This window comes from Aspergillus saccharolyticus (assembly GCF_003184585.1).
Source record: "Aspergillus saccharolyticus JOP 1030-1 unplaced genomic scaffold BP01scaffold_19, whole genome shotgun sequence".
Taxonomy (NCBI): domain Eukaryota; kingdom Fungi; phylum Ascomycota; class Eurotiomycetes; order Eurotiales; family Aspergillaceae; genus Aspergillus; species Aspergillus saccharolyticus.
The window spans coordinates 22692-36677 of NW_020290629.1; the positions used below are offsets into that span (position 1 = coordinate 22692).

The 13986-nt window shown below is 51.8% G+C and overlaps 5 protein-coding genes across 5 annotated transcripts; 4 read left to right on the top strand and 1 right to left on the bottom strand.

Moving 5' to 3' along the window:
- Positions 1–661: 661 nt before the first annotated feature.
- Positions 662–2206, top strand: BP01DRAFT_416442 (uncharacterized protein; the record flags this gene model as incomplete). The annotated part of the gene is made up of 1 exon (XM_025579199.1): positions 662–2206. The coding sequence occupies one exon, from the start codon at positions 662–664 to the stop codon at positions 2204–2206; it is 1545 nt and encodes a 514-aa protein (XP_025430490.1).
- Positions 2207–2823: 617 nt separating this feature from the next.
- BP01DRAFT_392448 (uncharacterized protein) lies at positions 2824–5965 on the top strand. Its single transcript, XM_025578152.1, has 4 exons — positions 2824–3073; positions 3164–5171; positions 5230–5298; positions 5350–5965. Exons 1-4 carry the CDS (start codon positions 2992–2994, stop codon positions 5801–5803), a joined length of 2613 nt encoding a protein of 870 aa, XP_025430491.1. The 5' UTR covers positions 2824–2991; the 3' UTR covers positions 5804–5965.
- Positions 5966–7832: 1867 nt separating this feature from the next.
- BP01DRAFT_67522 (putative serine/threonine protein kinase (Nrc-2)) lies at positions 7833–10431 on the top strand. Its single transcript, XM_025580013.1, has 5 exons — positions 7833–9060; positions 9110–9283; positions 9335–9460; positions 9515–9896; positions 9950–10431. Exons 1-5 carry the CDS (start codon positions 8163–8165, stop codon positions 10293–10295), a joined length of 1926 nt encoding a protein of 641 aa, XP_025430492.1. The 5' UTR covers positions 7833–8162; the 3' UTR covers positions 10296–10431.
- Positions 10432–11032: 601 nt separating this feature from the next.
- On the top strand, positions 11033–12211 carry BP01DRAFT_424005 (DASH complex subunit DAD3 family protein). The gene is made up of 3 exons (XM_025579664.1): positions 11033–11386; positions 11610–11737; positions 11882–12211. Exons 1-3 carry the CDS (start codon positions 11162–11164, stop codon positions 11946–11948), a joined length of 420 nt encoding a protein of 139 aa, XP_025430493.1. The 5' UTR covers positions 11033–11161; the 3' UTR covers positions 11949–12211.
- A 66-nt stretch (positions 12212–12277) lies between these two features.
- On the bottom strand, positions 12278–13888 carry BP01DRAFT_392451 (mitochondrial 37S ribosomal protein uS5m). The gene is made up of 2 exons (XM_025578153.1): positions 12714–13888; positions 12278–12657 (listed from the first exon to the last, which is right to left on the bottom strand). Exons 1-2 carry the CDS (start codon positions 13774–13776, stop codon positions 12437–12439), a joined length of 1284 nt encoding a protein of 427 aa, XP_025430494.1. The 5' UTR covers positions 13777–13888; the 3' UTR covers positions 12278–12436.
- Between the last annotated feature and the right edge of the window lie 98 nt (positions 13889–13986).

Genomic DNA, 13986 nt, shown 5'->3' on the forward strand with positions numbered 1-13986 from the left:
GGTGGGCGACATCCATGGTTGCGTCCGCCTGAATACTACCTTCCGTCTAGGCGTCATCGACTCGTCGACTCGCTCACTTCGTTTGCTGGAAAGAGATGGTTATGTCCAGTCCAATTGGACATCTTTTCACAGTGAGAGATAATTTCAAGATGTCATGGTATCATTCGTACTTATAAACTACTAGTCGTGTCACAATAGATTTGACGGTGTGTATCGCGTGTTTCATAAGTTCACAAGAGAGAGCAATACATATGCAGACAGCAGGTAGTCAATCCTTGTAGGAGGTATTGCCAAAGCTGAATGCGACACTTCTAGAGCTGAGACCCAATGGCTAGACCTGCAATGGTCGACAGGCTTCTGAACAAGTCTAGAACAAGGTAGGGACAGGAGGACTTTATTGCATCAACGTCGGAACCATGGAAACGAGTCCTGAAGGTCAAGCCAGGATTCACGTTAAGGAGATGTGAAGGCTTAGTAGGCACTGGAGGGTACAGTCCCATCAAGACCACCAATGTGCAGACGACTAGCATATAGGTTGGCGTCCTCCCAGGCCTAAGGTAGCTCTTTTTTACCGTCTCTGTCACTCGAAGTGTTGGGGCGGCATAAGTCCCTTGAACGGTATACTGGACTATACACTCATTGACGTCTCTCAATTTTAAATATGCGGTCTACACGTGACGTCCTCCTAGCTCTTGCCGCTGCAGTGCTGCAGACAACTGCCCCAGTCTCTGCAGAAAGCCTAAAAGAACAGGTTTGGGCCGTCTTTGCCTATACATTGCACGGAGACAGCGTACCAGCAGCGCTTCCCCGTGAGAGTGTTGTGACCCCCTACGGCGCCAGTGAGCTGTATGCTGCTGGATCCGCCTTCCGTGATCGATATGTTGCGATACATTCGACGGATGTCAGTCCCAGTACAAGAATTGAACGAATCTCCTCCTATGTGCTTGCAGACGAGGACATCAAGGTCTTGACTACCACGGATGCCTCCGTGATTGGCTCTGCTCAAGCCTTCATGCAAGGACTCTATCCCGCTTTGAATGAGACATATGATGCTCAGTTCTTTGATCCCATTTTCCTCATGTCGAATGGCTCCGTCACTACTGGTCCCTTGGGGGGATACCAATACGCTCGCATTGTTAGCGCGAGCCTCGATGATCCCCAATCGGTAACGGTGGCAGGACATCAGAATTGCAAGCTGCATCAGACGGCCGACTCGGAGTATAGGAATAGCTTGGAGGCCCAAGACTTGGTTCAGACCTCGGGGGCCTTCTACAACCGTCTGTATGAGTTCTCCCTGAGAGACACATTCGATCGCTCCTCGGCCAATTACCTCAACGCGGTTTCAATCGCCGAATTCTTGCAATATGAGTACCTGCACAATGAAACGCTCCTGCACAGCCTGAATGAAGATGACATCAAGCTCGCCAATTGGTACGCAGACCAATACACCTTTGCTACAAGTGGCAACACCACGTTCTCCAGCCCCGTTCAGAGCGGCAATGTTCGTGCCGTTGCTGGCCGGACCATGGCCTCCCGTATTCTAGACGCCTTTAATACCAACATCTTCAATAGGGGAGATAGCAGCAAACTGACCTTCCTGTTCGGCAATGCTGAGCCGGCCGTGGCTCTCACGTCCATTCTAAGATTGCCATCCCCACAGCAGTCGAATTTCTACTCGCGGCCCGCGCTTGGCGCATCAATCATCTTCGAGCTCTTCAGTCTCGAAAATGACTCGTATCCCACCTATCCCGACCCGTCCCAGCTATACGTGAGGCTTCTGTTGCGGAATGGGACCGACGTCGACGCCGAGTTTCACCCCTACCCTCTATTTGGACTCAGCCCTAGCAACACGGATGTGTCGTACTCGGAATTTGAGGCGGAGTTGACCAAGGTCGCCCTAAACTCCACTGAAGCATGGTGTCTTCAATGTGGCTCCAGTTCGGCGGTGTTCTGTCCTGGAATCCTCGAGGCCGACACTTCGACTACATCTCAGAAAAATAGCAACAACAGCAACAACATAACACCCGGCGTAGCAGGGGTCATTGGCGCTATCGTCACCCTTGTTGTGATTGGTATGGTTGCGGCAGCTGGATTCTTGTTCTTTGGCATTCGAATGAGACGACAGTACAAGTCGAACCTCACAGATACCAAGGGAGGAATCAAGTTGGCTAGTGACTCAAACCTAGCTCTGCGAGAGAACATGTAAGTGCGGTGCCTTGGTTGGGGTGGGTTGGTTTACTACTTATTACTAAGTAATCAATACTTGCTTTTATTCCCGGGTCAGGCTTTATTGGTTGAGCAAGAAGTTTTGATTTCTAGATAAACAAGAACCTATAATACTACTGATCGAATGAATGGATTTCTCATAACTCATCGAAGACGAATAGGCCAACACGTAGGTCATCAGCTTCTACACTATATGTATCTAGAAATAGGATACTTATTCCTTGCAAGAGTTGTGAGAGCCAATTTTCAGATGTCGAGAAATATGAATCAGCGTGGAATTTCCAAGTGAGTAAAACAACAATTTAATTGTACTGATCTCAAGGACAACTGAAGTAAGAGGGCGTCTAGATCGCGTCACTTGCGCGAGGGAACGACCTTATGGTTTCAGACCTGTCAGTGACTCTTCACTCTCCTACGTAGGTATCAGCGACAACAACTCTCCGGTGACTGACATCCTCCTGATATCGGTTCTATTCATTGACTACTCCCGATTGCTGGAGGGACGAACGCACTTTCCATTTCATTTTACAAGAGAGGACCTCCGGCAGGTGCGTACCACGAGGAACCCGCTCACGGCCGCGCAACAGCAACCTCGACCTCAACACAACATCAATACGTCCACGAGTCTTGCCTCATATCCTGGCTCAATCTCATATCTTCCCCATATCAGACGTGTTACAGATACTTCATTGTTGGTACCCAATTTCCGCTGCTTTCCTTGACTACTTATCCCTCCTCCCCAAGACTCTGTTATCCCCAGCAGCCATGGCTAGATATGATATCTCTGCTCTCATGAGCATGCGCTCCAATGCACGGATTGATGTCAACAGATTCAGTGAAGTTGGCAGTATGTCTTTCCTGGGTGCTAGAGCAACAGAGATACCTCCGGAACTAAGTCCTCCCATGATTCGTACTGACCCTTCTCAATTCCATATAGGCAAGTTGCTCCGTCAGCACAGTACGAGCGTTTTGTCCGAACAGCCCATCAACCGGTCTAGGAACGTGTCGAGTTTCTCGCGTCAGAGTGAGAGAACCAACGCTCCCCCAGAGCCTTCTTTACGATCTGCTGCGCGTCAGCCAAGTGATCCGCCCGGCGGTCATCGTGCACAGAAGGACTCTGGCTTTGCACGATTTCTCAAAGAACATACGTCTCCCAAGCATCAACGCGTCACTGCTGGCGGTCGGATTGTTCCTATGGAGGCACCTCCGAAGATGAAACTGCCCAGCTTTGACCAGCAGCAAAACGTCGGCGATGGCACGAGAGGCTTTGCTGCGTCAATTGCTGAGAACCAAAACAATGCCGAGCATGGAACAGTGCCACCCAAGGACACATCTTTTGGTTCCGAAGCTTTCAAGCAGGATTCTCAGTCTGCTGGTTTGCCGGTGAGTTACGCGTTTCCACCATATGGGAGCTTTGATCCGTACTTGCAAAACCTGGGACAGACACCCAATCTTCTATCGGCCGCAGGGTACGCGGGACTGTGCTCCTCGCTTGGTGTACCATGGCCACATGATAATCAGCAGCTTGATTCTGAGCTACAGCCGCCGGAGTATCATATCCCTGCTGCGCCGGAGTATCCGATGCTCAACTATGCAAATCCATGTGTCTGGCACCCAAGTCTCTACGATGCCCTGGACACATCAAGCTCGCTACCTACCTTTTTGCCTCCCCCCCAGCCACATCCGGCCATCTCAACGCCATCGGGCTTTTCAACGGGCAGCATCGCTAGCAGTGGAGGCGCTACGCCTCTGTTGAGTCCGTTCTACCCAGGATACGGCATGTCCTTGACACCGTCGGGACTTCAGTGGCATCAGCTCATCCACGGACAAGCACCGATGCAAGCCCCGCAAGTTGTACCTGCAGTGATCCAGACTCCATTGTACCAGAAGTCCCTCGATGATGCCACCAAGGAGCACGACAATCTATCAGCTCAGCTGTCGCGCCTGGACAGATATATGGCAATGCATACCTGGGACTTAGACCCCCAGACCAAGAAGCTGTTGGTCGAACAACGTGTCGGCTTGGTAAAGGAATTAGACACAGTCCGGATCTACCGAGAACACCTTGAATGGGCGTCTGCGAAGATCAGGATGAACGCGCTGAGCAGCCATGCTGGCATGTCAGATTCCACATCTTCTACTGGATTGTACCTTACCGGCAATATTGCGAACAATCAAGCATTGTTTGGACAGGCTTTGTGCACTTCCAATTCCGATAGCGCAGCCCCAACGTTTGTCACACCAGCATTAGCAGCGGCCTTCCCACCACGACTGTCCAGTAACGAAACAGGGAGCTCAACACCGATGCCATCAATGCCATGGCACAGTTCGACAGATTATCCCGGCAGTTTCCACAGCTTAATGTTGCAAGAGGCAAATGCGAGCTGTAAACCCCCCACACAGTCACAGAGACTAAAACCGAAGCGCCCGATCGCTATCAAGGTACCGCCCATAAATCCCAAAAATGAGATCACGTCCGACAAAGAGACCCGAGGAGCGAAACCCAATGAGACAGAATGGAGACCTTGTACCAAGGAGCTTTCTTCGGAGGTATATCAGGTATATTGCCATCTTGAGAAGATTGCTCGGCAAGGTGCTTCCATTGACGCCCTGCTTCAGGATTTGGAACTAGCTGCTGAGCAACCGACCAAGCCGATCCCAGATGGATATTATCGACCGACGTTCCCGGCAACTGATGCAACAGCCAAACAAAGACCAACCGCTCAAGCGACTGAGGGTATCGAGGCCGTGAAGTCCAAGTCCGCAGAATATCCAGGGCCAGAATACACGAGGCAGCGTTCCAAGGATCCCCGTAAGTCCCGTCATCGGCCTCGAAGCCACGAAGATGTGAACAAGAGTCCAATCGTTGCGGAGGAAGATGATGCCCACTCTATTCTCTCTTACGTCTCGACCACAGACTCGTGGGCTACTGTGCATGAAAGAAGGTAGGTTTCGGTCTTGCGCTCCCTATGATGAAGCTCGAGGGTCTAAGTCAATGCGTAGCTACAATTCCCACATGAGAGACTTCGGCTGCCAAACGAGCTTACTGAAGCGAGGTCTTGCACATGAGAGGTATGGGTTTACTCTTTGAGTATAGCAGAACACTGATGAGACTAGTGGTAGGAGCGCCAGTCCCGTGAAGCGTCCTGCTACCCCCCTTTTTGAGATTCCCAACTCCGTGACCCAGCTTACTCTTATATCCGGTAATGGTGATATAGGCAGTTCCAGAACAGCGCATCGACGAAGTGGCCCTGCCCTTGCAGACGACCCTGTACAAACTGGACAACGAAGCAATGTGGAAAGTGTGAAGTGTTCCTACTCGCCGCTCCTTGCACCGTGTCTGATCAAGGACCGCGGTCTAGCTGGACCAAAGACGATGGCCTTGGCTGTCCCCCAGAATGTTCATGTGCATGGCATTGTGCCTCATATAGACCGGGTGGGTGAGGGGTCTCGGAAGTGCAGGACAGCCCCAATGGCTGGACATGATTCTGGATCCGAGTGGCAGGCGCGTCAACTGCATGATATCAAGCAGAAAGGCAGTCTGTGGTACAAACCAGACAGAGGGATCGGAACCTAAGGCTTAAGAATGTTGCTCGGTTGGCAACTTAGGCTAGGATCTGATTCATCTTCCCTGGAGGTCGCAGTGATGGTTTGTGTGAAGTCGTTGCTTCTGTTCGAGTCCAGTGAGACATGACGACAGACATAGGCTGGGACCAGATTGGCGGTGAGGGTGAAACTGATGCCCCTGCCCACAACCGGTGTTGGAGAAGGCGTTTGGAGTTTGCTCTTGTATGATTTTACTGATTATCATTGTATGACTGGTATCTGCGGAAGACCTTCCGATTACGCATAGCATGTTTAGCTCGTTCTAGGCTCGTGTGGACGATGCTGTTATTCAGAATCAACCTGTAGGATGACCAAGTTTAGTGCCCATGTGTTCCGTACATGTCCGCAATGGAGCCATTGATATTGGAGCTGGTTCGAAGCGAACCGCGGAATTAAGCGATCCTTGGTCTAACTACTAAGGATATGTGATCTATCAAGATTCAAGGTTTCCTTTGAGGTTTCCGGAAAGTGGACTCCTTTTCTACTCTAAGAGGTATCATTTCTTTTCCCTCACCCACGACAAAGATCGACGAGTGAGAATGGCCAACATTATAACCACGGAGTAGCTGGGGAGCAGTCCGGTCTCCGAATCTGGCTCTGGGGTATGGGCTGGGAGGGCCGACAAATCCCTCCTTGCATTGCGTCGGTGGTGTGCTCTTCCCCTCCCCACACAGCCAAGGTAGATGCTGAATGTCTGATTAATCCTTGGTATGAACGAACCCCGCAACGACAGCCCAAGAACTTAAGTTTCTTTTCGTAAGTGGTCGGGATGTGTGGGAAAAATTCATTGAATGGGATGTGACTACTTGCTTTATACTGTGTATAGATGGGTAATGTACGAGGTTAACTAGTTAGATAGTTAGGTGTAGTAATTAGTCAGACTCGTAGGACTGACTAGTTAGTTAACTATGTACTGAGTAGCTTACGAATAGCTGCAACAGTAGGGTAAGCCTAGATGAGGCGAAGGGAGAGTGAAACAACGCCCCAGACTGGGTTTCAGGGCGGAGAAGGCGTTGAGGGTACGGATTGAGTACTATTGTATGTACGGAGTATGGAGGTATAGGATCTTCAGACTGTGTGCTTTACTTTTTCCATTTTGAGGGAGGGAGGGAGGGGTGGATCATGGATGTGTCTCTCTCTGTCGAAAGGGAGTACTGTACTGTACGGAGTACATTGTATCTCAATCGATACCACAGCATGTTAAGTTATGTCTAGAAATGAAAGAGGGAGACGCGATGGGTGGGCGCAGGTGTGGCCAATGTTGGCGGGTGGAACTGAAGTCAGTGGCAGCGAGGGGAATGAATGTTCCTGGTTGACTGATGCTTCATTGGACTAAGGCAGAAAGAGATAGATACCTGAAAATGAAAAGAGAAGTGGCAAGCATAGCCACTTTGGGGAGTCTTGGACTACTGTAGTTAGTCTAGTCTAGTTACCTGGACTTCGTTTTATCGAACATTGAACTGTGAGAACCTGCGATAGTGGCGGTCCAAAACACTGTACGGTTACGTATCGCCGTCAATCTTTTTCTTCCTTCTCCAGCCGGGGCTGACTTCATTTTAGGTAAATTCACCACCAGTTCTTTCAATTCCCTCCACCTTCTCTGCCTTTCGTCTCCACTTTTAACTACTTTACTACTACTTACGAATACTACGGAGTACACAGTGAGTTAGTAGTTAGTTAGTCTGACCATTATCTATTCCAATTGCATCTCTGACTGTCTGTCATCTCTCCGTTTTCTATCATCCTTGGCTTGCTCGCCTCATTCTGATTCGATTCTATCTCTCTTCTCTCCCTCTCTATCATCTGCCACCCCCTCCTCCTCTCCTCTTCTCATTCGAATTTATCCCTCAGTGATACTCTCTCTCCCCCATCCGGTGTGCACTGTGTTGTGGCTATTCTCACGTCCTCATCGCATTCTCGATCCACGCGGTCGGACTGTTGTCGACCGTGTTGTCGGGTCAAGGCTCCCACTACCCACTTACAGTCTCATTCCCCGTCATTCCCGGGCTGGAACTAGAACTGCGTTCCCAATCCAAGTTTCTGGTGCGAAACGGTTCTTTCTAAGTACCTAGTTCGCACCCACCACTCCCCCAGTGACTAACTAGCACCGCCTTCCATCCCTCCATTCCCTCCCCCCCCCCCCCCCGCGGCTTCTGGCCCGTCGCTGGGTCCTCCTCCTCCTCCCGTCGCAACTCTTACACTCTCCATCTTTTGTTCCTGTCCCTTTCTTGTCCGTTCAAGCCATTACACGCATCCCCCTCCTCTTTATCTGGGCCCTCCGGACCACCTGGACGAGTTCCTGGATCCTCTCCAGACACTAGTCTCGCGCCATGACGCAATTATTTGCTTCCAGTCCGTCCTCGGTGACAAACGAGAAACGCGGCAACTTCCCCAGCCTTTCGCTGGCTTCCAAGAAACATTCAAACGACTCGAGCCACTTTCCCACCAAGATCCGCAACTTCTTTCGCATCAATAGCTCTAGCAGCAATGTCTCGAATTCCAGCCACCACAGTGGCAGCGATCGAAGTCATGAGAACAGCAACCTATCATCGTCACCCGGCAAACATGAATCCAAGTCCACCTTCAGACAATCCCGATTTCTGCCTACTATTGGTCGCAACCGTTCAACCACTGTTGCCAGTGAAGGAAACCCGCTAGACGAAGGTGTGTCACCGACGGCAACGGCGAACCCATATTTTCAACACCAAGGGCAGCCGTCCCTGCAGCATCGTACCGATGGATCCATTCCCTCCCCACCAGATACCCCCGAGCTGCAGGTTGAAGGCGTCTCTGCAGCCGAGCAAGCGACCACCGCTAACAAGGAGGAGTTGGCCCGCAAACTTCGCCGTGTCGCTTCGGCCCCGAATGCACAAGGCCTGTTTCGCAGCCAGGCAGATGACCGGCCACAGACGGCAGAGCAAGACAAGGAACCCTTGCCGACGGGGCCAAGTGGCCATGTTCCTCAAGTGACGACAATCGAAGTCTCCGAGGAGCAGGAAATCAACCTTGCCGTGCCGCCCCTGGGAGCCGACGGCAAGATCCCCACCCCGGGCCAGATTCGAAACTCAGTCGCTTTCCGCCGCACGTACAGCTCCAACTCGATTAAGGTACGGAATGTGGAGGTCGGCCCAGGCAGCTTCGACAAGATTAAGTTGATCGGGAAGGGTGATGTGGGCAAGGTGTATTTGGTTCGAGAGAAGAAGTCTAGCCGGCTTTATGCTATGAAAGGTGCGCCCACTGCAGGAGCGTGAACAGGTACGGAAACTGACTTGACCAGTGCTGAGCAAGAAGGAGATGATCAAGCGGAACAAGATCAAGCGCGCGTTGGCCGAGCAGGAAATCTTGGCTACAAGCAACCACCCATTCATTGTCACGCTGTATCACTCATTTCAGTCCGAGGACTATCTCTATCTCTGCATGGAATACTGCAGCGGTGGTGAATTCTTCAGAGGTATGTTGGCTCTAACTGATCATCGAGGCGAAGGCTGACCTGTTGGCGCAGCGTTGCAAACGCGACCAGGCAAATGCATTTCGGAAGATGCCGCCCGTTTCTACGCAGCAGAGGTGACTGCCGCTCTGGAATATCTCCACCTCATGGGGTTCATCTATCGCGACTTGAAACCTGAAAGTAAGCAATCTGGATGATTTCTTGCATGGCCATGTCTCACAATGACGTATTTAGACATTCTCCTCCATCAGTCAGGCCACATCATGTTGTCTGATTTCGATTTGTCCAAGCAGTCCGGTCCGGGCGGTGCACCTACGATGATTCCGGCCCGGAGTGGCAACTCGACCACGTCTTTACCCACAATCGACACGAAGTCATGCATCGCCGATTTCAGGACGAACTCTTTTGTCGGTACGGAAGAATACATCGCCCCGGAGGTCATCAAGGGTTGCGGACATACTAGTGCCGTCGACTGGTGGACGCTGGGGATCCTGATCTATGAAATGCTTTATGGAACGACTCCTTTCAAGGGCAAGAACAGGAACGCCACCTTTGGCAATATCTTACGGGATGAAGTGCCCTTCCCGGAACATGCTGGCGCTCAGCAAATCTCCAAGTAAGTGGAAGCTGATTGCTGCAATCATGGTATTGACGCTAATATGTGCGCAGTCTTTGCAAGTCTCTGATTCGCAAGCTGCTGATCAAAGATGAGACCAAGCGCCTAGGCGCGCGGGCCGGTGCCTCTGATGTCAAGACACATCCTTTCTTCCGACAGACGCAATGGGCACTTATCCGTCACATGAAGCCGCCCATGATCCCTCACCAGAGCCGCGGAACCGACACTCTTAACTTCCGGAATGTCAAGGAGAGCGCGAGTGTCGATATCGGAGGCAGTCAGCCGATGAAGATGAAGGGTGTTCCTATGGACTCGGGCCTAGCTACGCCTAATGCCGAGGTGGCGGATCCATTTGAGGAGTTCAACAGCGTCACCCTCCATCATGACGGGGATATGTAGAGCGATTCTACATCATTGCATGGACATTGCTCTGATGGACGACAGACGAAAGCACCCAAGCTACGGCGCCTCGGCTCTGTCACGACCATAACGCCTCAAGACGAAGATCCCTGCGTTCGACTTTCTCGATTTCATACAGTTATCACCCGGAGTACTGGTGCTTTTCTCCCGGGGTTTAATTATGGGTGTTGTTCTTGAATTATGTTGATGATCAGGTACATAAATGGCATTCGCATACACTATATGCATGGCCATTTTCGGGACATTTTTGTTACTGCTGGATGTTGCAGCGATGTGATTCGGCCTGCGCTCCGCTTTTCTTGCGTGTTGTTCTTGCATTTTCCAGTCTCATCATTGCAAAAGACGGCGTTTGCGATCTCGGTTTGTATCGTACTAAAACATGTTGTTTCGAAGCGGTCGGTGGAAGGCCGGCCGACCTTTTTTGCGTCTGAGAGGCCCGGTGCCTTGAGATGATACATGCTGTTAGTATATGAATGAATCTATGTATCAGCGATATGAAGAATGGGTGCGGGGCGCGTAGTATTGCGGTGTAATCGGCAGAAGCCCGTAATGTAGATGATCGTCAGAGTGTCATTGCCAGTGTACGGAGTAGGCTGTCAACAATCAACATACGGCGTGTGCATTGGCCATGACGGAATTGCCTCCGCCCGCGGGACAAACCCAAACACAGCCAACCAACCACAATGAATTCACCCCAAATTCCAAAACTCCGAATCTGAACCCACGCATTCAATCACTTGAATTGCGTCCAATCGCGACGACATCTTCCCTCTGTGATATCGCGAGGGGGCAACATACTCGCTACCTTTGAAGCGATACAACTCAACACCAACGCCATCAGCAAAATGTCCCACCTCACCGATCTCGCCTCCTCCCCCGCCGCGGACCACCTAGATAGTAACAACAGCCCCGAAGACCTCACAGACAACAACGCAACCAGCGCACCCGCAAGCCGACCCAAAAGCACCAGCACCACCAACCCCCTCCTCAACCCTGCCAACTCCCTCGTCTCGGATCTGGAGCAAGAGGTCCTGGATGAGTATGCCCGGTTACTTGGGAATGTGAATGAGGTGTGTGTGTGCATAGATACCTTGGCCCTTTTCTTCAGTCCTTCAGTCCTACCCGAATGAAGAAACAGTGACCCTGTTTTTGAACCCCCACTCACACACCCTTCCCTTCCCTCGAAAACCTTAGAATCACCGTTCTAGTCAATCAATCAAAAAAGACACTGCTAACCAAAAACCCCCTCCCCACCCCCCAATGCCTTGGGATGGGAGGGAAACAAACAAACAGTTATCTACCAAACTCGCCGATTTAGCAGGCCACCCCTCCTCCTTAACACTAGATGGTCTCCGCCACCTCGAGCGAAAGACCGCGACCGTGTGCACGTTGTTGAAGGCGAGTGTTTATAGTATTGTGTTGCAGCAGCAGATGATTAATGAGGTGGAGGGTGGGGGCGAGGATCAGGCGCAGGGGATGGGGGGAGATGGAGGAGGGTATAACGATGGGGGAGAGGGGGACGTGGAGGGGGAGGGGATGGATGGTGGGTTGGGGATGGGGTATAGGCAGCAGGGGTATTATGATGAAGAGGAAGATGGAATGGACGGGGGCAGTTTTGTTGGGAGGTACTAGCTTTAGGAGATGTTTTTTTGAGATGGGTTTTGTTGTCTACTGAGGGTTGGTTATTGATTGGATTTTGGCGTTCGCTTCGGGGGATGGGTTCTCTTCTTTTATTCTGGTTTGTGGTGATATACCCCGTGTGCTTTTCTGTTATGGAGGGATTTGGTTATGGTTATGATGATGATTATACTAGTTATATTGTTGTGGTCATAGTGGTTGTAGGTGTGGTGATGGTTATGATTTATGATTCTGCTGGTTGTAGTTATGGTTATAGCTAGGGGTGGGTGGGAATATGGGTGTACGTTTGGTTCAGTAATGGGTTGAGCAATGGTAAGGTAAAGGCATGGTTATGTGAAGATAAGTGTGGAAATGTCTCACCAAGATAAAATACAGTAGCAACATGAAATCCTCACTTCTATCATGAACCGAACCCAGGCTGGATACAAATACAGGGTTAACACAGAGAGAAGACAAGCCACAAACATTATTTACATCCCGAATTACTGGACTCTGCCAGAGTAGTACACCTTGCGCACATCCACCATCTTCTTCCCCCGGGCACGAGCCACATCCTCGGGGTTCTTCTGCGATAGGAGCGCCGCAAAGGCCGCCTTGACCGTGTTCATCTTGTTGCGGGACCGGTTCACCCGGGCTGCGAGATCAGAGATACCCGCCGCACGGCAGATCTCGTAGATGAGGGATTGGCAGCGGAGGCCGAAGCCTGAGGATGGTTATATTAGCACGACACTCAGACAACAAAAAGACCAAAACACATACCTGGAGGGCGAGTCATTAACTTCAAATCCATCGCACCAACCTTGGCCGTCACATCGCCGAAGATGGTCCGGTCCTCGTACCGCAGAATGGGCTGCATATTCCGGATCGCACGGTACCTCGACTGCTCCTGAGCATCTGCCGCTTCAAAAGACTTGGCCTCGCCTAGTCCGATCAAGCCTTTCCTGTTGCCGGCAACGCTCAGGGAGTAATACCGTTGCACCTTACCGAGACGCGTCTGGTTGGTGACGGTGTGGAACACCAACACCTTGGTGTACAGCCCGCCGATGTACTCCTTGCTGAGGCCCGTGGACTCAATCAACTGCTTCAATGGCGGCGCCTCCTTCTCCAACGACGCCCCCGGCTTAAGGATGCTCTCGTCGGCAACCAGGCCCTCCTTGCCTTCGTCGTCCATCTCGCGCAGCTTCTCGCCCTGCTGAAAGAAATCCGGCGCCATCGCACTGTGCGGGTTGCGTTCCGCCTCCTCCTTGCCCTTGGTCACCCGCGTGGTCTCCGCAAACCGGATAAAGTGTTCCACGCTAAAGTCCTCGCGCGGCGTCTCCATCATGTATTTGGCAAAGTCGGCCACGATCTCATCTTCGGTCTTCATCTTCTGCTGGTAGTCGGAGTTGGTCTTGGGGGCCCGCTTGTTCTTGTCCACGCCGGGCTCGATGTGCGAGAAGTCGTCCAGATACTTCATTCGCATCGGGTCCGAGCGGATGCCAAATTGCTCCGCCATGTCCTTGGGGTCGATGGCCGCCTCGCCCGCTTCGATTGCAGCGATCTGCTCCGGGCTGTACACCTCCGCCAGCGCGGCTCGTTCCTCCTCCGTGTATGGCCGCAGGCTCTCGGGCTTCATGGTCCGCGAGATCTCCTCCAACTTCATCTTCACCTCTTCCGGCTTGTTCTGAGAGACCACAGGGGGCACCGCGGCAGGGTCTTTGGGCTTCTGGTCGTTAAGGCGGAAGGGAGAAGGGTGGAATTGGCGACGAGGCACGCGAGGAGCCGCCGAGGCTGCTCGCGACAAGTTGCAGAACATGCATCGGGCGGGGCGAGTGAGGCTCATGTTGGAAGAGAGGTTGAGGTAAAGCTCCCTGGCCAGCAGAGGCCGATTGAGAGCTAGGCGGAAAAAGGAGGGTGGGGGGTGAGGATTTGAGGGGTGGAAAGTTGAAGGGGAAATGGTTTAAGATCGGGATAAGTTCAGGTGAAGATGAGAACAAACGAAACTCCGGCGAAATTCTCAGCGGGCCGATCCAGCCAATCCGCGCCCGCCTTT

What these genes read in the sequence shown, in the direction of transcription:
- BP01DRAFT_392451 (XM_025578153.1), bottom strand. Translation starts at nt 13,776, where the DNA reads ATGAGCCTCACTCGCCCCGCCCGATGCATGTTCTGCAACTTGTCGCGA. An exon ending in GTTAATGACTCGCCCTCCAG is followed by an intron (nt 12,658 to 12,713) that starts GTATGTGTTTTG and finishes AACCATCCTCAG; the next exon opens with GCTTCGGCCTCCGCTGCCAA.
- BP01DRAFT_424005 (XM_025579664.1), top strand. Translation starts at nt 11,162, where the DNA reads ATGTCCCACCTCACCGATCTCGCCTCCTCCCCCGCCGCGGACCACCTA. An exon ending in TACTTGGGAATGTGAATGAG is followed by an intron (nt 11,387 to 11,609) that starts GTGTGTGTGTGC and finishes ACAAACAAACAG; the next exon opens with TTATCTACCAAACTCGCCGA. An exon ending in AGTGTTTATAGTATTGTGTT is followed by an intron (nt 11,738 to 11,881) that starts GCAGCAGCAGAT and finishes GATGGGGTATAG; the next exon opens with GCAGCAGGGGTATTATGATG.
- BP01DRAFT_67522 (XM_025580013.1), top strand. Translation starts at nt 8,163, where the DNA reads ATGACGCAATTATTTGCTTCCAGTCCGTCCTCGGTGACAAACGAGAAA. An exon ending in TCGCGACTTGAAACCTGAAA is followed by an intron (nt 9,461 to 9,514) that starts GTAAGCAATCTG and finishes TGACGTATTTAG; the next exon opens with ACATTCTCCTCCATCAGTCA. An exon ending in GGCGCTCAGCAAATCTCCAA is followed by an intron (nt 9,897 to 9,949) that starts GTAAGTGGAAGC and finishes ATATGTGCGCAG; the next exon opens with TCTTTGCAAGTCTCTGATTC.
- BP01DRAFT_392448 (XM_025578152.1), top strand. Translation starts at nt 2,992, where the DNA reads ATGGCTAGATATGATATCTCTGCTCTCATGAGCATGCGCTCCAATGCA. An exon ending in CAGATTCAGTGAAGTTGGCA is followed by an intron (nt 3,074 to 3,163) that starts GTATGTCTTTCC and finishes AATTCCATATAG; the next exon opens with GCAAGTTGCTCCGTCAGCAC. An exon ending in GCTACTGTGCATGAAAGAAG is followed by an intron (nt 5,172 to 5,229) that starts GTAGGTTTCGGT and finishes GTCAATGCGTAG; the next exon opens with CTACAATTCCCACATGAGAG.